We start from the raw sequence: 21,254 nt of genomic DNA, 5'->3' as shown, positions 1-21,254 counted from the left end.
ACAGTAAACTGGCCCTTTGTTTAGTACATTTAGAGGCCCTTGATCTATATCAACAATTTGCCTGCTGCATGTCAAGATTTATGAAATGTGTCTCTCAGCATTTCGGTCCCTTTTGAGGTAATGCAAACAGTTGTATACGCTGAAGCAAAATCAATATACTAATAAGTAATAAAAAAAGAGGTAATAAAAGGAAATAGTGTTTTTTCTTTCTGTATCGCATTACTTTTGGTCCTGAAACATTTTTGCAGTAGAGTCCTGCCATAGCCTAGTTTACTGAATTTATACACAAGGAGCCTTTCTTATCTCACCTGCAGCCCAATAGGTCCAGGAGATCCAGGGAATCCACGGGTACCTTCATCTCCTTTTGCTCCAAATATTCCCTGCTGCCCACGGGGACCAGGCTCTCCATCAACACCCTGATTTAAAAAAAAGATTTTTTTTTTATCATATATGTTTTTAGCCAAGTGAAAAGCTTTCTCTGATGTATAATCCCTAAATGACCTTTAGAAAAACATTTTTAGTGTAAATGACTGAAAGTAGTTTCCACATACCCTAAAAATAAGTCGACTTTTTTTTTTTAGAGTATATGAAAGGTAATTAGTTACCATGTACAAATAATGAAAACTATCTACAACTTTCTATTTGAGGGAAGGTTGAAGTTACAGCCTTTTAATTCTATCATTTTGGAATGACTGAAGCTGGTTCTTGCATGGTTATTTAGCTCACGGTATAATAGGAATGCACTTGAAAAGCTAAAAAATACATTTGAAAATAAAAAAATGGGTTCTTTCAAGATCAAAATTGATTTTTGAAAATAGAAAGTTTAACTAAACAGACTTTTTTCAGCAAAAACTACCATGTAGGCAAAAAATGAACATGCTGCCCTTGCTATTAGAAGCCTTTCACACAAATGGTGAAACATTAAGTTCTACTTTGAATTATAGAAGAACATCTAACATCTAGAAAAAGGATGGCCTTAGGTGGGATCAAATTTTAAGGGCAAGAAAGAACGTCATAGTTATGGACATAGAGCTTATAAAATGAAATTTAGAATATAAACCAAGGCAAGGAAGGACCTTACAACTAGTGATGTATAACCTAACTCAGTGATGCCCAACTGGAGGCTCTGACTAAGCAAAATGGCAGATATGGGTCAATTATTTACTTGTTTTCTCATCAATATTAGAAATGTATTGTATGGCTCCTTGGGGCAGCTAATGATAACATTTGTGCCAGAATCATGCATGTTGCCCACCACTAATTCCATCATGGGAAGAAAATACCAGCGTTTCTTTTCTTTTTAAAAAAATTCACAGCTAGGAACATCTACACTGTACAGTAAGACATGAGGTCTTGACAGCAAGACATGAGGCTTGGGAAAATATATCTACTGGAGGTGGGATCCACAGTTAAGAATACCAGAATTCCAGTGGGACCCTAACCATATGTATGCCCATGGTCCTGTGTCTTAATATAACAATATCAGAAACCCAAAACATTTCTTCATGGGGAAAGAAAAGGGTCACAGGCCAAAAAATCTCATGTCTATGGCTAGAAGTTCACAGCTCACAACTAATCCTAATTGTGTATCCAGTCTGGTTCCCTCTGTGTTCAGTGCATTTAGATTTCCAGGAAATTGGTCCCTTTAACCATAATTATTGCCTTTCCCTGATATACATTAGTTTACTGTACACTGTGATTGTGTCACCAGCGATCTGTAAATTTGAACCGGTGCTCGCAAATTGAGAAAATATGTAGCTTACTTAAATTAATACATATTATAATATAAAGAGCCTAATCTTACTTACCGGAGTACCTGGCTGTCCCACAGGGCCAATAGGACCAGGTGGACCCGGAGGACCCTGAGTAAAAACAGAAAAGCATAAATATAAAATATCATATTTAAAAATACAGTTCATACAAGTGAAAAAGAGAAACTGGCATTGCCATATGTATGTCTCATGTTCTTTCATAATTAAACTTTCAGTGGCCTCCATTCAGGATCCAGGGCCATCTCTATTTCCTCTATAATTTACACTTTTATAGATTTAATGTACAGAGCCTTTGTTGGGTTTTTATTTCACCTTCCCTGACCAATGTTACTGGGACTGAAAGTGACGCCAAATCCAAAATGATACAGCTGCCACTGGAAGTGAGGGGAAATCCTCCAATAATGACATCTAGGTAAAATGGGAACTGTCCAAGGGGATTTCTCTCTCTTTTTGGAGAGATTTCCCCTCATTTCCTCTTGTTTTTTTCAAGATGACAGGAAGTGAAGAGAATCTCCTTAATGGGATACAAACACCAATAACCATTCCCTACTCCCTACCCCTTACACCATAAACAGAAGCTGTGACACTATAGCTAGCCCTGGACAGGAAAGGCCTTACTAACTACAACAGACATTCCTACATCTGTGTGTCCTATTGCAATATTCCTGGAACCCGCTGTGATCTTCTCCATTACTCAGCCAACAAGTGAATGTGTCACACCTGTGAAGGTGGCTTCATTCCCTTTTCTCCGTAGAAAAAGGTAACAATTAGCAACCACTCACGCAAAGATTGTTCCCACAAGTCTGAAAGTCTCTGTGTTTTAACAATCAAAGTTTCCAGCATTCAAAAGTGCTTGTTGTTGCTAAAGGTTGATCCTAAAATGCCCAATCCCTGACTGAACACAGGAAGCATTGTTCAAATCGAATGCATGACTTGAAAACATCTATTGACTGTTAGGTTGGTATTGTTGTCTGTGTCCCCAGATGGAATTTTTGACCTCATTTCCTCATTTTTTCCTCATGTGTCACTAGGACAGGAAGTGAGAGGAAATATTGTTTGAAATTCTTTATTTACAATATACCGAGCACAACAACACAGCAGCTAGAATCACATGTAAACCTTCAGTCTGATGACAGCACAGTGCAAGTATTTTTTAATATACTATGTGACACATATAAATAGGACAAGGAACTATTGGAAACCTTGATTAGGTTGTTATTATATAATTTTGATGAATAAACTGCAATTTGCAGTTGACTTAGGAGCCTGGGGTTATGAGAAGAGAAATTAGAGAGAAAGTTGGCAAAACGGTTAGAGGAGAAAGAAAAGAGGGGAAAAAAAGGGGGAGTAAAGGTAAAAGTCAACTAGCAAGTGGTGGACACAGTTTGTAGTTTAGCATCCCATGCCCCTAACATTACAGATTAGTTGACTTCCTACTGAGGAGTTAAGTGTTTCTGTGGCATTATATCTTTGAAAAGCAATGGCTTATGGAGTTGTTTCTAAAAGGCTGAGATGCAGGCCCTAGTCAAGTATGAAAGAGAGAATGAGTTGCCTTCATATAAACCAGGCCCTGACCTTATATGGAGGGAGAAATTGAAGAGTTGTGTCCGAAAAAGCTAGAATGCAGGCCCTGGTCATGTATGAATTAAGAGAAGGGATAATTCCCTGCATGGTTATTATACTGGGTTGCAGGCCCTGGCAATGTATGGATGAAGGATGGGTTGTTTCCATCAGGTTGTGATGAGGGCCTTTGTTATGTAAAGAGGAAGGGTTGTTTAGGTTGTCATAGGGCTAGAATACAGGAATTGGCCATGCATGGAGGAACAGATATGATATTTTGGTAGGCCAGGGTGCAACACCTGACCATGTATGCAGTAAGACATGAGTTGTTTCTGTAAGGCTGGGCTATTTATTGAGGAAGACATAAGTTGATTGTGTTAGGCCAGGTGCAGGCCCTGGCCATGTACGGAGGCTGGGGATGAATGGGTTGTGTCAAAAAGGCTGGGGTGCAGAGAAGGGTTAATTCCCTGTATGGTTACTATGTACGAAGGGAGGGTTGTGTGGTTGTTTTATAAGGTTGGGATGCGGGATGCAGGATGCTATGTTTAGAGGGAGACATGGGCTTTCAATGATGCCAGGATACAGGCCCTAGCCACATATGGAGGGAAGGATGGATTTTTTTTTCCCATAAACAACACCCCAAGCTTTGCTACTGGATAGAGACATGAGTTGCTTCTGTAAGTCTTGGATGCAGGTCCTGGTCATGTATGTACAGAGGGGTGAATTGTTTCTGTAAGACCAGGATGTAGGCCTTTGTTATGTATAGTGGGAGGAATGGGTTATCTCTTAAAGGCTGGAATGTAGGTCCTGGCCTCATACAGTAGGAGAACTATCTTTACCTATTTTTAATAGCACTTATGGACAAGGAGTTGAAATGAGATAAGTAATGGGCCAGATTTTCATTGACAGAGAATTTCATATTTTCCATTCTATCCAAATATACAAAAAAAAAGTTTTGTCTAATATACGATCAGTGTATGTTAATTGTATCCAGTAGCTATTTCTATAGCTGCATTTTTTTCTGTGGCTGTCATATTTAATTATTGCAAATTTATCAAGTAGTCAGTTAAGATGCACTTTCTAAAGTTTCCATCCAAACAGAACATGGACCAACATGCAACCGGTTTTTCAGCCACACAACCTTTTAGTCCACCAATGATTGATGAAATCATTATATAGGTATTTTAAGCTACACTCTTTGGGAATAATAGATTCTTCAGCAACTGCTCTTCAGTTCTGAGGAAGGAAATTAGTGCTGATGACTGTAAGCCATGAAGACACACATCAGATGCATCTGTCAATGGGAACCTGGAGATATGGTCTTTCAGAGCAGTCTTCTTTCAGCACAGAGGCCCCTGGCACTGGAGTTAATTGAATATGATGCATTCCGGACTTACGTTAAGGTTTAGAGGTTGGATTTACACGCTAAGGGACAGGTAACTGTTAGAAGGAGAGAAATTAAGCTAAGGATTCAGGTGGGAAGGGTTAAGAGCGGAGGTGCTATAGAATAGCACAAGGTAATTATGAATGTTGAGACACTTGAGGCAATACTGATGTTTCACTTCTTAGCATCAAGAAGGAGTGGCAAAAATGGCAATACTGGACTCCTAGCAATAAAGTTTAATGTACCAATAAATACATACATTTCAATAATAGCTACTACTATGCATCTAACTCATTTATGTAGCATTGTCATGTGGCCATAAAACAGAAAACAGTATATGTAGGCCAAAAGAACTTTTCAGATGTAGCTGAAAATAAGAAGGACTACTCACATGCTCTCCCTTGTTACCCTTGCCTCCTTTCTGACCGTGCTCTCCAACTTCACCCTTGAAAACACAAAGTTTCACACTAGATGAATAATACAGGAATACTATATACACATGATATCATGGTAAACAAACACATACTGCACAACTAATGTTTAAGCTGGAACATGGCCTACTACAAGGAAAGTGAGTAATTTGGGGAACTCTTTATAAAAAACTGTTAACAGATGAGTGTATCCCTGGCTGGGTTTGCTCTCCTGTCATGGGTGGGGGGATGAAAGTGGTGGACTGAGAGAGTCCCCCTCCTTTTTTTTTTTCTTCTTTTCTCCTCCCCTCCTTTTTCTTTTACCCTCGTACTGCCCCTCACATTTTTTGTATTTGGGCGCCTTTCAGGGTGCCCGGAACCCGTAATTGCACTTACCAATCACAATTAAGGAGAAGTACAGCCAAAGCTCATTAGGCTGTACTTCTCCTGTGGATCACAGAAGTGCAGTTTGTTCTTCACTGCTATGACTCATTTTTTGAAGTCCGTTGTCGGCTGATGTCACAAAGCCGGTCCAGGCTCGGGCGAGATCGCGACACTGGGGTCAGGATCCGCCCACATACCTGACCCGGCACCCATCTCAGCCTCTCAGCGAGCCACTGAGAGCCTGAGCTGGCCGCCCCCACCCCTTCCACAGCCCAGTTCTCCAGTGAGTAAGGGGGGAGGGGCAGAGCAGAGAGCTGGTAACTGACAGTCACCAGCTCTCTGCTCACGGAGCTCTGAGAACCGAGCGATCGGCAGTGTTCGATCGCTCAGTTCACAATGTTAGAGCCGGCGGGGGACAGATGCAGCATCGGACCAAGGCTGCATCCACCTAGGTAAGTATAAGTCTGCAAAAACACCAGGCCCCATACTTCTCTTTTAACCATTACATGAACAAGGCTAACCGCTCCTTGGGCTATATTAATGTACAATTCTAATGTAAAATGCCATACACTAAACTTCCTCTTTCGTTTTTTGGAAAATTGTTATTCCTGTGTTCAATTGTTCAAATTGAATTATGACTGTTGCACTTTATATAGTGCTTGAAAATGTCATCTGTTTCTCACCTCTCTTACCTAATAAAGTTTATTATGTAAAAAAAATGATAGTGTATAACTATTACGTTGCTCCACCTATCTTCTTAATGATAATGACAGGCACTACAAAATATTGATTTAAGACACTGTCCTAATTTCCTAGGCTAGGCATAGCCAGGAAACACAAAAGTAAACTAAACTGTATTTTACTAAATATATAATTGGGCGTTGCTTATGCACTGTCAAAAAATCAAACAATAACTATCCTATTGTCAAGATTTTGAGGACTGACAGCAATGATGGAAAGTGATAACAATGAAAACATAAAGACATATGAGGAAGTAAAACCACTTATCAGTACCAAGAGAAAACCAATAACTCAAGAAAGATGTACACTGTGAACACCGGACAAACAAATAAAATGTTACTTGAAAATAGAGGGTGTATGTTTTTATTTGGACTGAACACAGAATACTCATACATGAACCGTACCTTGTCACCATCTTCTCCAGAGATTCCAGGAGGCCCAGCTGCTCCAGGGAGACCCACGGGCCCTTGTAAACCATCTCTACCAGCAGGCCCAATTGGTCCTTTCTCTCCCTGGAAGACCAAAGAAACACTGTTGTATACAAGGTCTAAAATCAATTAATGAATGTGTATAGTACGGGGTTCCAATGGTCAAGACAAATATTTAAAACACCCTTAGTCTAGGTCAGTGGTCTCTAAACTGCATCCTGCGGGACGGATGTGGCCCTTTGCTTACCTTTATCTGGGCCTTAAGGCACTATTACTCCCACTGACACCAATGATGGGAATTAATCTTCCCACTAATACCAATGATGAGGCACTAATCCTCCAACTAATATAAATGATGGGGCACTATTCCTCACACTGGTACCAGCGATAGGGCACTATTCCTCCCACTGATACCAATGATGGGGCGCTGTTCCTCCCACTGACACCAACAATGGAGATTATTCTTTACACTAATACCAATACCTCCTACTGCCCACAGGCGTTATGCAATTATTTTACCCCCCACTGACCACCTGAGGCATTTTCTACTACCACTGGCCTCAATCTGGCCCTCCTAAAGTCTGAAGGACAGTAAACTGGCCCTTTGCTTAGAAAGTTTGGAGACCCCTGGTCTAGGTTGATGCTTTCTAAATGGTGAAGCGAGTCTTTCAAATCCCATTTCCCAGTCCAGTGTATCTAAACCCCCAAAAAAACATATATTGCATTGTACTTAGATGTGGTGGCTTTATTAGGCTTCTTTATTCCAGGATTTTTTTCATCTGTCCATCCTGCGAGTAATACACTTCCTCTCCTTGGGTGACAACATTAACTCACTGTACTATATATCTTTGAACGAGCAGAGTTGTCACCCTAGGCCTCTCACTCCTGTTATGGACTACAAAACACACCCCTCCCCTCCCTCCCAAATCACCATAAAATGGGGGGGGGGGGTTCTGTAGTCCACAGAGGAGAACTGAGCAGGGCTGACAACACTGTATGAGATTTCAGTGGAGGACAGGTAGAGTGCACAGAAAGTTAGATCCTCGTAGGGATTTTCTGTGCTTGCAGCATTTTTAAAGAGATACAACATAGTAAATACGTATTACTGGAGAGATACACTGAAAATGTTTTGTTATTTTGTTAAATCCCAGTTGGACTGTTCTGATGCTATTTCTCATTAAGAGCTCTCTCTTCCCACTTTTGTTATCCTACATTTTAGTAGAACATTTTGTTTCCCAGTCCTCAACATTTATTATTATCTCTTCCATCATTTTCCTTATCATTGTAATCCTACTTAACCACTTGAAGACCAAGCCTATTTCTGACATTTGTTGTTTACAAGTTAAAATCAGTATTTTTTGCTAGAAAATTACTTAGAACCCCCAAACGTTATATATATATTTTTAGTAGAGACCCTAGAGAATAAATTGGCGGCTGATGCAATATTTTACATCACACTGTATTTGCACGGTGGTCTTTAAAACACATATTTTTTTTTTTTTAAATGCACTTCAATGAAAAAAAAAACTGAACACTAAAGTTAGCCCAATTTATTTGTATAAAGTGAAAGATGACGTTACGCAAAGTAAATAGATACCTAGCATGTCACGCTTTAAAATTGCGCACACTCGTGGAATGGCAACTAACGACAATACTTAAAAATCTCCATAGGCGATTATTTAAAAAATCTTAACGGTTAGCTATTTAGAGTTACAGAGGAAGTCTTGCGCTAAAATAATTGCGAACGCAGCGGGCGCGACTTACGTATGCATTTTTTTGGGTGCGTAAGCACAGAGGGATGGAGTGCTTTAAATTTTTTTTTTTTACATTTTTTTATTTATTTATTTTACACTGTCCCTTTAAAAAAAAAATTCTGATCACTTTTATTGCTGTCACAAGTAATGTAAACATCGCTTGTGACAGTAATATGCAGTGACAGGTACTCTTTATGGAGGGATCTGGGGTCTAAAAGACTCCAAATCCCTCCTCTGCATCTCAAAGCATTCAAAGCGGCAAAATCAGCGTTTGTGAATGGTGAATTTTTTTTTTTTAAATGGAGCCATTGGGTGCCAAGTAAACCGGAAGGGACGTTGTGACGTCGCTTCCAGGTTACTACATTGGAGATCAGATCAAAGCTGAATCCGGGTTTGTTCAAGACTCCGGCCAGCCGGCAGATGTGTCAGTTGGTGGCTCGGGTCTCCTGGTGGGACGGGAGGTCCCGGGTGGAGCAGCGGAGGGTGGGGATGTCCCCTCCCTCTCCTTGTTGTAATAACAGCTGAGCAGCTGCTTAGACACATCTGCTATAATTGCAAGAAAGCTGACCGTCGGCTCAAAAAATGGGTACCGGGTGATGCCTGCAGCTGCAAGCATCACCCCGGTATAACCACTTCAGAAAAAAGACAAAAGACGTACATGTACGTGATTTTTCAAGAAGTGGTTAAAATGGAACTATACTGTATCTGAGCACCACAAACCAAAAACGCTTTTTAGTTTAATTTTAATATTCAAAGCAAACACCCCCATCCATTCATGTCTCCATGATTTATTTTGCTGAGAAATCACTTGAAAAACAACCTCCTAGCATTTCTGGTCGTGACCATCTTGAGTCAGTGTGGATGATTAATGTAGCATTTACTTCCTGGAATCCATCCGCCCTTAGGCCAGGCATGCAGGCAGCAGGATGTGCTTGGTCGAGAAAGCCCCTTGCCTAGGCATGGAAACCAGGAAGTAACTGAAGAAATGTAAAAAAAAAAAGTTTACAACAAGTAAATATGATATACTTTCCTATCTATTTACTAATGCTAGCAAAATAAGGATTATTGAGAGAGTAAAGTTTCCCTTTAATTATCTCTCCTTAATTGCTCTATTTAACCCTGTCTCTCATCTGTAGTTCTCTTTTCCCACTAAACAAATTCTATCTTTAAATATTTTGTTTTATTATTATTCTCTATGATAACCTTTTTCAAGTCAGCCCTAGAATAGAGAGTGTTAGGAAGTGTCTGTATAACCTGACTGCAGACCAATCTTTTGTGTCCACAGTTTAATACATAGATGTGCATGACATTCGTATACAGTATATGTTTGCACCATGATCCCAGAGCAACTTCTGGCATTCAACTATCCCAGGGGTCTCCAAACTGTGGCTCCCGACCAGATGTGGCCCTTTGCTTGCCTTTATCTGGCCCTTGAGGCACTTTTCCTCCCACTGACACCAATGAAGGGACACTATTCCTCCCAATGACACCAATGAAGGGGAACTATTCCTCCCACTGACACCAATGATGGGGAACTAATTATCCCACTGACACCAATTATGGAACACTATTCCTCCCAATGACACCAATGATGGAGCACTTTTTCTCCCACTGACACCAATGATGGGGAACTAATTATCCCACTGACACCAATTATGGGGCACTATTCCTCCCATTGACACCAATGATGGGGAACTAATTATCCCACTGACACCAATTAAGGGGCACTATTCCTCCCACTGACACCAATGATGGGGAACTAATTATCCCACTGACACCAATTATGGAACACTATTCCTCCCAATGACACCAATGATGGAGCACTTTTCCTCCCACTGAAACCAATGATGGGGAACTAATTATCCCACTGACACCAATTATGGGGCACTATTCCTCCTACTGACACCAATGATGGGGCACTATTACTCCAAATGACACCAATGATGTCATATTTTTTTTACTCCAGGTCTATGGCATTGTTTACTCCCACCAATGCCAGGGAATTTTCTACTCCTACTAGCCCCCAGAACCAGCCTCCCTAAAGCTTGAAGGGTAGTAAACTGGCCCTTTGTTTTGAAAGTCTGGAGACCCCTGATTAATTCCTGTCAATCAAAAGACCTATTTAAGCAATAATTTCCTCCTCTCCCCACCAGGATCAATCATCCAGGTAGATGCCTGCTGAGCTCTGAAGAGGGCTAGAGACAAAATGCTTTCTGCCAATTTATCCAAAATCTGACCTATGAGCAAATTTAACATGTGTGGTCAGTTATAGTGCTCAGGATGGTCACGGTATAATGTGTATCTTATCCAGGAAACATTTTTAGGCTTTCATTCAAACCCAGATTTATACATACTGGAACACCCTTTTCTCCAGCAGCTCCTGATGGTCCCTGAGGGCCTGGTCGTCCAGGAGGCCCAATTGGTCCACCTTGGCCTGGTCCACCTCTTTCTCCGGGAGATCCCTGCAAGATAAAGTCCACATCATATGAACATTCACTAAACTATACTTTGTAGCATTGCCAATAACAATTAGTCGGTATACATGGATTCAGAAAAAAAATGCTAAAAAATAATACTTACTGCAGGGCCAGCTGGACCTGCTGGACCTTCGTTACCCTTCAGACCTGGACCACCCTAAATTGAAAACAAAGACAACATATAATAAGAAGAGCTGTAATGCTGAATAAAAGGCGGATAAAGAGAAGATACATAGATTAGACTTCTAGATGTTATAAATGTCAGTTGCATGCATGATGTGTGTACAGTGACTTAGTGGGTAGTACTTCAGCCTTGCAGCGCTGGGATCTTTTGTGCATTCATGGGTTTCCTCCAAGTTCCTTCCACACTGGTAGGTTAACTGGCTTCTCTCTAAACTGACTCTTGTATGTGCGTGTGTGTATGCATGCATGTGGGATAGGAACCTTAGATTGTAAGCTTCTTGAGGGCAATTAGATCATCCAAAGTAAGATAAGGAAGAGCTGCTCATCGTAAAAGCCATTTTCTAGTTCATTAAAAATGATGCACAGACAACAAGCCTGGTGCTACAGAGTACCAACGTGTTTCACTCTTCACAGGCACATAGTCATAGGGTGAGGAACTGATATGAACTTACAGTATATAAAAGTGCTGCATAAATGCCTAAAATAAATATCTAATGGTCAATATTCTGTGAGGCTAACAGTCATAAACAAATGATAATATCAGTTTAATAGTAACTGTGTGGTATAACTTTTTCTTGCAAATCTGGTTGAACTACATGGTTGCTAGTATGACATGTATTTGCACATTCCAGATCACCGCAGATCAAATATTTAAAGAAAATGTCTCCAAGTCATCTAAATAAAGAAACAGCTATATGTCTTACAGCTGCACGGGTAATCTACCTGTATGTCTTTTTTTTTTAATATTAATAGTTCCTGTGTTCAATGTGTATACCCATTGAAGTGATGCATGTGTCTGGTGGTCACCTTATATGAATTTTGAAGTTGAAACTAAAGGGGTTCTAAAGGCTTAACGTTTTTTACCTTAATGCAATCTCTGCATTAAAGGGGTTGTAAAGACAGAAGCAGGGGCGGACTGACCATTCGGGCACTCGGGCACTGCCTGAGGGCCCCATGCTACTAAGGGGCCCCATCAGAGTTGCCAGCCCCAATAAAACCAGGGACAGTATGTAAAAATCTGTGTTTTTTTTTTTTAAATCCCAAGATTATAGCTGCCCCACCTCTCCAGTATCTTTTCAGTGTGTGTATTCTGTGTGTGTATATTGTGTGTCTCTGTGTGTATACTGTATGTGTGTGTGTGTGTGTGCGTACTGTGTGGCCCCATAATCTCCAATTTCCTGGGGTCCCCATAATCTCCTATTGCCCGGGGGCCCCATAATCTCCTATTGCCCGGGGGCCCCATGAGTTGTCAGTCCGCCCCTGGACAGAAGTTTTTTTTTTTATCTTAATGCATTCTATGCATTAAGATAAAAAGCCTTCTGTGTGCAGCAGCCCCCTTAACACTTACCTGAGGTCCCTCTCTATCCAGCGATGTTGACGAGTGTCTCAGCCGTCCGAAAATCTCCTTCCCGATTGGCTGAGACACAGAGGTGGCACCATTGGCTCCCGATGCTGTCAATCAAAGTCAGCTAGCCAATCAGGGAAAAAAGGGGTGGGGCCGTGTCGAGGCTTCATGTCTGAATGAACACAGGGAGATGTGACTCGGCTCGGGTGCCCACAGAGCAAGCTGCTTGCTGTGGGGGCACTGAACAGGAGGGAGGGGCCAGGATCACAGAAGAGGGACTCGAGAAGAGGAGGATCATGGTTGCTCTGTGCAAATCCACTGCAACCGAGCAGGTAAGTATAATGCCCTGTACACACGATCAGACATTCTGACAACAATATCCATCGGATTTTTTCCGACGAATGTTGGCTCAAACTTGTCTTGCATACACACGGTCACACAAAGTTGGTCGGAAATTCCGAACGTCAAGAACGCGGTGACGTACAACACGTACAACGAGCAGAGAAAAATGAAGTTCAATAGCCATTGCTGCTCTTCTGCTTGATTCTGAGCATGCGTGGCACTTTGTGCGTCGGAATTGTGTACACACGATCGGAATTTACGCAAACGGATTTTGTTGTCGGAAAATTTTAGATCCAGCTCTCAAACTTTGTGTGTCGGAAATTCCGATGGAAAAAGTCCGATGGAGCCCACACACGGTCGGAATTTCCGACAACAAGCTCCGAACGCACATTTTTCTTCGGAAAGTCCGACCGTGTGTACAAGGCATAAAATGTTTGTTATTTTGTAGGAAAAAAACGATCCTGTACAATCACTTTAAGGTAAAAAACCTTCTGTGCCACAGGATCCCTCCCAGCCCCCCTTATACTTACCTGAACCCAATCTCGATCCAGCACTGTGCCTTAGAATCGTGTCTCTTTCCGCTCTCTCTCTCCTCACAGGGCAGACTGATAGCAATGGGAGCTATTGGCTCCTGCTGAAGTCAATCAAATCCTGTGATAAGGCAGAGAGGGCAGGGCCAAGCCACGCTGTCTGTGTCTATAAACGCAGGCAGGGCGGCTCGGGATTGAGCCCACAAGAGTGCCCCCATAGAAAGTGGCTTCCTATTGGGGCACAAGAACGCTGGCGGGAGACCCCAGAAGAGAAGGATCAAGGATTGCTCTGTGCAAAATCACCGCACAGAGCAGGCAAATATAACATGTTTATTATTAAAAAAAGAAAATGTTTTACAATCACTTGAATTCCAGCTTAACATACAATTAAAATATATGTTAACTGTCTTACCTGTCAAATGGTTTATAATTCTGTTAAGTTATTCTTGTGTCCCAGAATCCCCTGCCAGGCAGGTCTTGGACCTCCACTGCAGCTAGGCAGTACAGCTTGGTCCAAGACACACCCCCATCCAGCTGACTGGACAATGAAAAAGCAGCAGTGCACTGATGAGTCACACCTTTTCGCTTTGCCTGCTCCTCCTGTCAGCAAACTGCCAGTGTTAGACTGACAGCACTATGCATTTTGGCACAGCGTTACTGGCTCCAAATGCTAACCACCCCTTTCTCAGTCTGAGACCTACTTTGTTGAGAATTGCAGGAAATAGATTGAAAGAAAAATCCAGCTATTTGTTCTACAGGTACTGTATTTAAAAATGCATTTAATTATTTTTACATTTATTTATAAGTGCGTCAATATAGGTGCTTTATGCCTGCCTAGAATTTGGCAATCGTAACATTATTATATGGGTAAACGATGTGCTTTTTAATCATGCATTTGATAATTTAGAAAAAAAAGTGTCTGCACAATCTAACCCCCTTCTTTTTGATGCTACCTAACTTCTAAATCTCTATTTATTAAAAGTCTTTAGCATGCCTTTTGTGTTATACTGTGTAACTAAAGTGATTACATAATATACAATCATTAATATTAAGGTTATTTAAGAATTTGTAGTGCTGCATTACTCACTGGTGTACCAGGTAGGCCTCTTTCTCCGGGGAAGCCTCTTAAACCAGCGGGTCCATCTTTACCAGGAACACCAAGGGTTCCAGGGTCTCCCTGTTTCAAGTAAGAGAAAATTTAGTGGGGAAATAGGAAGAGACAAGATAAGACTACCAGAAAATCCAGACTAAACATTATGGCAGAGAAAAAAAGGATGGCTAACAAAGGCATAATTATGACAATGAAAGTCGTAAACTAAAACTATACTAATGACAGCCAAATGGGTTTTTGGCTTCTACTGCAGTGTAGCACTACCAAACATCAAAATATCCAACAGCCAGCAAAACAAGACTAAACCTTCACTCTAGTTTACAGAAAGTTCTCAATTTTAGAGCCTGGGTTCTTGCGGCTAAATTTTTCTCATTGTGTTCCACCAGCAAGCCCTACATGCTAAAAAAAAAACATAAAGGTCTCATAGAAATGGTCTCCAAACTGTGAACTGTACTGATTTGAAACTGACTCCCCTGTGGCCTTTAATAGGTCAAATATTGTTTTGAGAAAATAACATTTACCAAAAAGCTGCTTACCTTGGTACCTTCTTTTCCAGATGGGCCTGCCAATCCTTGCTCTCCCGGTGGTCCAGGTGGGCCAGGATGTCCTCTCTCTCCCATAGGACCAGATTCTCCTGCAGTACCCTAATTCAGAATAAATATGTCCTCTATATCAATATTAATATTATAACAATCAAAGAACAATTTTGGCAGATCATGCAACTAGAGTTATAAGTAAAAATATATATGGAGGGCTATGATTTCTACAAGGAAAAAATTAAAATCTCTGCTGGTTCTTACCTGTAGTCCCACAACACCTGGAGGTCCAGTGGTTCCAATTTTACCTTGGAAACCCTGCAAAATAAAACAAGCCACACAATATTACCCAATTACATTAGGCTAGCATCTTTACTAGCTTAACAACTTTAATCTCTTATACTCAGTTCAACTTACCACTTCTCCTCTCTGTCCAGGATGTCCAGGGATTCCATCTTTACCAGGAGGACCCTGCCAAAGAAGAAAGGATAATTGGCTTTGTAGCATTGGTGTCTAGTAAATTGTTCCTTTTAGGGTCATATACTTTCAAAGGAAAAAGGAAATTATAAACCTGCATATGTTATGCAGTCCCCTGACATCAGCGTGACCGTTATCTCTGTTTTACATTATACCCCTGCACTGCTGTGTAATGGTCCTGCCAGTAGAATCACTGGGTTTCCACTTCCTGCCTTAAGAAGATGACACTCAGACTGTTCTGTCCACCGCATTGTCTCTCTTACAGCTGCTGCAAGTACAGCAAGAACAGCGCTATGCACTGCCGCATAGTGTGGCTGCAGACAGCAGCATTGTGATTCCTATCCAAATTGCACAACATTATAACACAAAACCATGTGTGTGCTTTTGTCTTTGAAAAATGTCTGCATATTTCCTGCTTGTTTGTCGAAAATTTATCCCAATGTTTTGCCTTTGTTTTAGAGGATGCCAATTACAAGGTACTATGTTTCCTATCTGGTGGGAATGCCCTTGACTGCTGGGCTTTTGTAACGGAATTTTCGCTCTTCTTTAACGGGTCACTGGTGTCAACATTCCACAATCCCCATGGGTTGCTTATTTGAATGAACCACTGGAGAAGGTATCTCAATCCAATCAATGGTTGGTTTTCTATATTTTTCTGGCAGCTAAACTAATTGCTTCCTCAAGGCCTCAGTTCCTGTCTCTCAAGTAAGGCAAAAAAGTTCATGGATTATGTCCCATGAGAAACTTGCTCATATTATTCAGGACTCGAATAAACGCTTTGAAAAAGTTTGGGGACCATTGGCATGCTATATACACATTGACCTTTAAGCTTGTTGGGTGTGAAGTAGACTGGCTCTACAGTACCTGTGATCCTTTAACCCTCCCTTTCCCCTCTCTTTTCTCTTCATTCTCTCTACTCTTATCTTTTTCTACATTTAACTGTGCTGCTGATTGCTTTATAACCTAGCAATGCGGACAAAAGCCCCCTGGCAATGATGGGGACCAAATTTGGATCCTTGTGATCCCATCTACGGCCCACTTGGAACATCTTGTTTATGAGTTATTTTGGCATACCGTTATATTGTTCTAATGGGCTTATGTTGAATTATCGCTTGGCTAGCTTTGTACAGTGATCTCCTTTGTTCTAGATGGCTTTGTATAAAATTCCAATAAAAGTATTGAAAGTCAAAAAAGTCTGCATATTTTTACAGTGGTGGGACTGCCATCATCAAATAGATATTGTTGTGCTTCTTTATTAGATAATATTAGGTAAGAGGTACAATCACCAGTTGCACCGGCCATAACAATTGGAGGATTGTAGGACATGCGGACAAGATCTTACCACCAACAGCAATTTTTACTAACAGGCATGTTTGGATAAGTGTGACATGCTTCTTTATGTCCCTGGTATCAGTGTATCTTGTGGGAAAAAACACTGATCATCTAAAAACAGACCAGTTTTTCTATTTCTTGGCTGAGGGTTTCTGCTGATATTCTCGCACACAGCATTGATGGGTACCTTTTCTTGATGGCCAGTTTATAACTTGCAGGTGGCAACACAGAACACTAACAAATGTAGTACCAAAAAACTATGGTGATATATTGGTAAAGAACACAATTACACTAAATTCAGCTGGACATTGGCACTTCAGATGCTCATCTAAAGGGAATCTGTCAAAAAAAATCATTGCTGGCTTGTTTATAAATGTACAAGCTCCAGCTCTGTAAACCCTAATTTTGGTTTACAATTTAGTGACTACCTAGATTGGAACAAATTAAGTTGGAACAAATATACAGGAAGAAAATTCTAGCTTTTCTGGGTAGTGACTCGATAGGAAATGAAGCAAGGATGAGGGTCCATGCACCTTTAGGGGCCCATTCACCCCAGTTGTGGGACTGTGTTGGGTGGTGATTCCAGCACAGTCTCACCACAAAACAAGGCAAAATTACTTGTATATCATACGCTTAGTATTTTAAAAACAGTTACATTCCAGGCATGTTGGGTAACTGTCACATTTGCCTATGCTGTCAACCAAGCTGTCAATCAATCAAATGGCTGGTGTCATAACTGATCACATGTGCAGTGCCATGGCAGTTGCAGATCAAACAGAGACAAATATGGCAGCTTCCTTTTGTTGAAAAGGATAGGAGGGTTTAGATCCACTTTAAAGCACATGTCTGGGAAGTAGCTAAAATAAATGTCCCACCTCTCTCTACAGCTGATGGTCCCTCTTTCATTTTTTTACACTGTTCCAGAGTTTTTTTTTACAGAGTTATCCACAGAGGTGGCTGGGGACATAAGCCACAAATTGGCAAAGGGAATAGACTTATGCAGAGCAAGGTCCTTGGTGGGCATAGCTTGTATGCACTACAACCAACTTCTACACCTGGTTTGCTCCCTCTCTAGAACTGCTGAGGGGCTAATGAAATAACCGGCCACCCTGTTAATGGACAGTAGACAGTATTGACTGGTCCCTACCACTGGATAAAGCAACATTTTTAATGTGCTATATTACACAGGGGCATCTATCAATGGAATTGAGCATCTTTGCCAGGTATTCTGAAATATTAATAATCAAGTCTAATGTTATTGTGTCTGGAGTGCAGCTTTAAACCAAGAAAGCTGAAACTATACCACTAAAGCAACAAAAACACCAAAGACAATATCGATCTACTCACAGGAGGTCCTTTTGGTCCTGGGAACCCATTAGAACCTTGTGGTCCAGGAAGACCCTATCAGGAGTTAAAAAGAAAATGTCAATATCAAAAGCCATAAATTTAAAAATATAATAATTTAAATGTTATGTACACAACAAAGGAATAATCGTTGACCTAGAAAAGGTGGTAATTTAAAGAATGAAAGATAATGAAGAGTAAGCAATAGACAAGCATGGGAGATGTACATTAAAAGCAAAGCTGGAGGTAGAATAATCTGTGTGTAATTGTGTCAAATTTGTTAAAGAATGGACAGGATTAAGATACGGGTCTTGCCTGAGGGAACCTTCAAAATGGACTTACTCTCTCTCCTGGTGGCCCTGATGGACCATCACCACCAGATGTACCCTGAAAGAGCAGACAAGACATGATTAAAATTAGCTCTGCAAAGATTGTTTAGATGCTATGAGAATTAAATTCTAAGCATTTCTCATATTAATAATTCTTTAATTTACAGACTGTTCATCTGTGAGATTAAAAAAGATATTATCCATACAAACACACAAACAAAATGTTCACAGAAGCCATTCCCTTTAAATTGTAATGGGCCAAATGAAACCAAAAAACTCCTTACGCTATACATAAATGCTCAATAATACCTACTAACTGTAGAAATAGCTTAGTCTGTAGTCATCATTATGGGAGAATTAAACTTTAGAAAATAGAAAATTCTTGTCTGTTTGTATGGTGAGCCAAACAGTGCAAGAGATTTGAAAGCCTAAGTGCCGCCATCATAAATGTTATAATGTGCTTGTTACAGAATACATTCTCTGGCTGACTGATTTTACAACTTGAAGTAAAGCAAATATAACAGGAGGCTGCACCTGGTCAAAGTAACTAAATATAACTGGACTTGAATAGTGAGGACATTTTGCTACTCATTCAAGCATTATGCATTAGAACAGGTTGAACAGGCAGCCTTGTCTTCCGCTAAGTGGGACTATATTGTCCATGGGATTTCAGGAATCTTAACAGGCATGCTACAAGGGGCTATGGTGACAAATGAAAGAGAAATTGTCAGGAGCATGTAATGCTCCATGCCGTTCAATGGCAGCTGCTGGTCTCATTCCAGCATCCCAGTTTTGGCTGAGTTGCATTCTCCCTGTCTGGCTGTCCACCTGCCGAGTGATTGGTGTAGACACAGCCTCTGGGTGGTGTTCAAACATGTTCTAAATCAGCCAAGCCCACAGTGTCATGTTTGTCATAGTGTTTGCAACACATGCCTCAAGCTCCCTGTTTTCCTTCCTTGTTCCCATGCCATGACCTTCATCTTCGTCTGAGCACTGCCCCGCCAGCTAGTTTGGATCCCCTTGTTGACAACCTAAGATTGGACCATGGATGTGACCCTGACTACTCTTAGAACGCTACCTGCCCTGAACCCAGAATGTCACTGTACCACTCTACCTGTCTGCCAACCGCAAGTACCTATTCGCTCTGCTTAGTTCGTGCCTGCCCCAGCGTGGTAGCCAGGCACTATAACATTGTGTATAAGACGTGGGGGCAACCGAGTACCATTAGACCTGCTTGCCTTATGAGAAAGGGGCCTGCTATAGGTGAAGAAAACAGAGTCAGCTATGGTGCCTGACCACCAACGCTGGAGGTAGGCGTGACAGAAATACTATATATGATATGAATATCTACATATATTATATATGTGCAGAAACACCATAGCATATGAACCACCAAGACACACAATAAGTAGCATTATTGATGTAAGAACATTGAAAAGAACAACCTTTGGTCCTGATTTTCCTGTGGCTCCTCTTGGTCCTCTCTGTCCCCTGGGTCCCTGAGAAAAACAAAATAAATAAGAGTTACATTTTATTCATGTCACCAAGTGTACATGAAGCCTTAGATTGGTCCCAAAGCCTCCTGAGACAGACACATCTCAGGAGGTTGCAGGTTGGAGGTGGCCCAAAAGTCTGTAATTCTCACCAGGTAAGAATTGCGGAAGTGGCAGCAGGTACCTGTCAGAAAAAGGCTCCCCCCAAAAAAATCAAAACTACCAAATATGTTAGAGGAGGGGAGGCAGATTAGTGGTACTTTTACTTTTAAACGAAGGTCTGCTTTCAGTTATAGGGCAAATACACATCATTTATAAGTAGGCTTGCAAAATTATAATAATTTAAGACAGAAAATGTATATTCTTACATAGAGTTCATATGGGCTGGTTCTCTTTAAGGTAAACTACACCCAGGGAAAAAAAAAGCCACCTATATAATTCCAATGTTTTTCTTTAGTACATAACTAATAGTAACAGTTTGATCCTTTGAGAAATACGGATAATTATTAAAAAACCTTCAGTAAATAAGGATAATGTTACTTACCGAGGGGCCCCTCTCTCCTCTTGGACCTGATTTTCCAGACAAACCCTATGTGAAAAAGGAATCAGAAACGCACTCATCAAATGATGCAACGTAGCAGTAATCACTGTGACCATTACAGATAGTTTGAAATACTGCTGCAATCCAACACTACACAGAAACACGTGACAAACACTACACTACTATGTAAAATAATACTATACATTATATGTATATAAGGTATATAAATAAAGTCATCCCTGAATTTACTTTATCAAAGCCACTTAAAGTGAACCTCTCATCAAATGATGCAACTTAGCAGTAACCAGTGTGTTCATTGCAATCCAACACTACACAGACACACACTACAATGTAAAATTATATACCGGTATATATATATATATATATATATATATATATATATATATATATATATATACATATATATATATATATATATATAGTCATCCTTGAATTTCTGAATTTACTCTATCAAATTTGATTAATGTGAACCTGTCATCAAATGATGTCATGGCTCAGTAGTAATCAGTGGGATGATCTTTACTAATGATGCAACACTGCTGCAATCCAACACTGCACAGCAACACATGACAAACAATGCAATGTAAAATATCACTGCTATATATAGTCAACTCTCACAAAGTCGACTGAAGTGAACCTGTCTAGCATAGATTAAAATGTGGCCACTATAGAAAATCTGTTGCCTGTTATGCTTTTTTTTAAGGTCGTTTTTTTTTGTGTGAGTGTGTTTTTTTTGTTTTTGTTTTTTAGGCTATTTGCA

At 40.6% G+C, this 21,254-nt stretch overlaps 1 protein-coding gene across 5 annotated transcripts in view; it reads right to left on the bottom strand.

Moving 5' to 3' along the window:
* Positions 1–21,254, bottom strand: part of COL11A2 (collagen type XI alpha 2 chain) — a 192,864-nt gene that overhangs the window by 36,295 nt on the left and 135,315 nt on the right. For all 5 annotated transcript variants that reach the window (XM_073598238.1, XM_073598234.1, XM_073598235.1 and 2 more), the window contains 14 exons: positions 20,477–20,521; positions 19,885–19,938; positions 18,453–18,497; positions 18,114–18,167; positions 15,375–15,428; positions 15,222–15,275; positions 14,958–15,065; positions 14,398–14,487; positions 11,014–11,067; positions 10,788–10,895; positions 6,656–6,763; positions 5,108–5,161; positions 1,809–1,862; positions 309–416 (listed from right to left, as the gene is read on the bottom strand). In XM_073598238.1, coding sequence (XP_073454339.1) covers positions 309–416; positions 1,809–1,862; positions 5,108–5,161; positions 6,656–6,763; positions 10,788–10,895; positions 11,014–11,067; positions 14,398–14,487; positions 14,958–15,065; positions 15,222–15,275; positions 15,375–15,428; positions 18,114–18,167; positions 18,453–18,497; positions 19,885–19,938; positions 20,477–20,521 — 990 coding nt within the window. The remainder of the gene's footprint in view (positions 1–308; positions 417–1,808; positions 1,863–5,107; positions 5,162–6,655; positions 6,764–10,787; positions 10,896–11,013; positions 11,068–14,397; positions 14,488–14,957; positions 15,066–15,221; positions 15,276–15,374; positions 15,429–18,113; positions 18,168–18,452; positions 18,498–19,884; positions 19,939–20,476; positions 20,522–21,254) is intronic.

This window comes from Aquarana catesbeiana, linkage group LG09 (genome assembly GCF_042186555.1).
Source record: "Aquarana catesbeiana isolate 2022-GZ linkage group LG09, ASM4218655v1, whole genome shotgun sequence".
In the NCBI taxonomy this organism is placed as follows: domain Eukaryota; kingdom Metazoa; phylum Chordata; class Amphibia; order Anura; family Ranidae; genus Aquarana; species Aquarana catesbeiana.
Note: the sequence above shows the minus strand (reverse complement) of the source record. Positions and strands in the feature narration are given on the sequence as shown.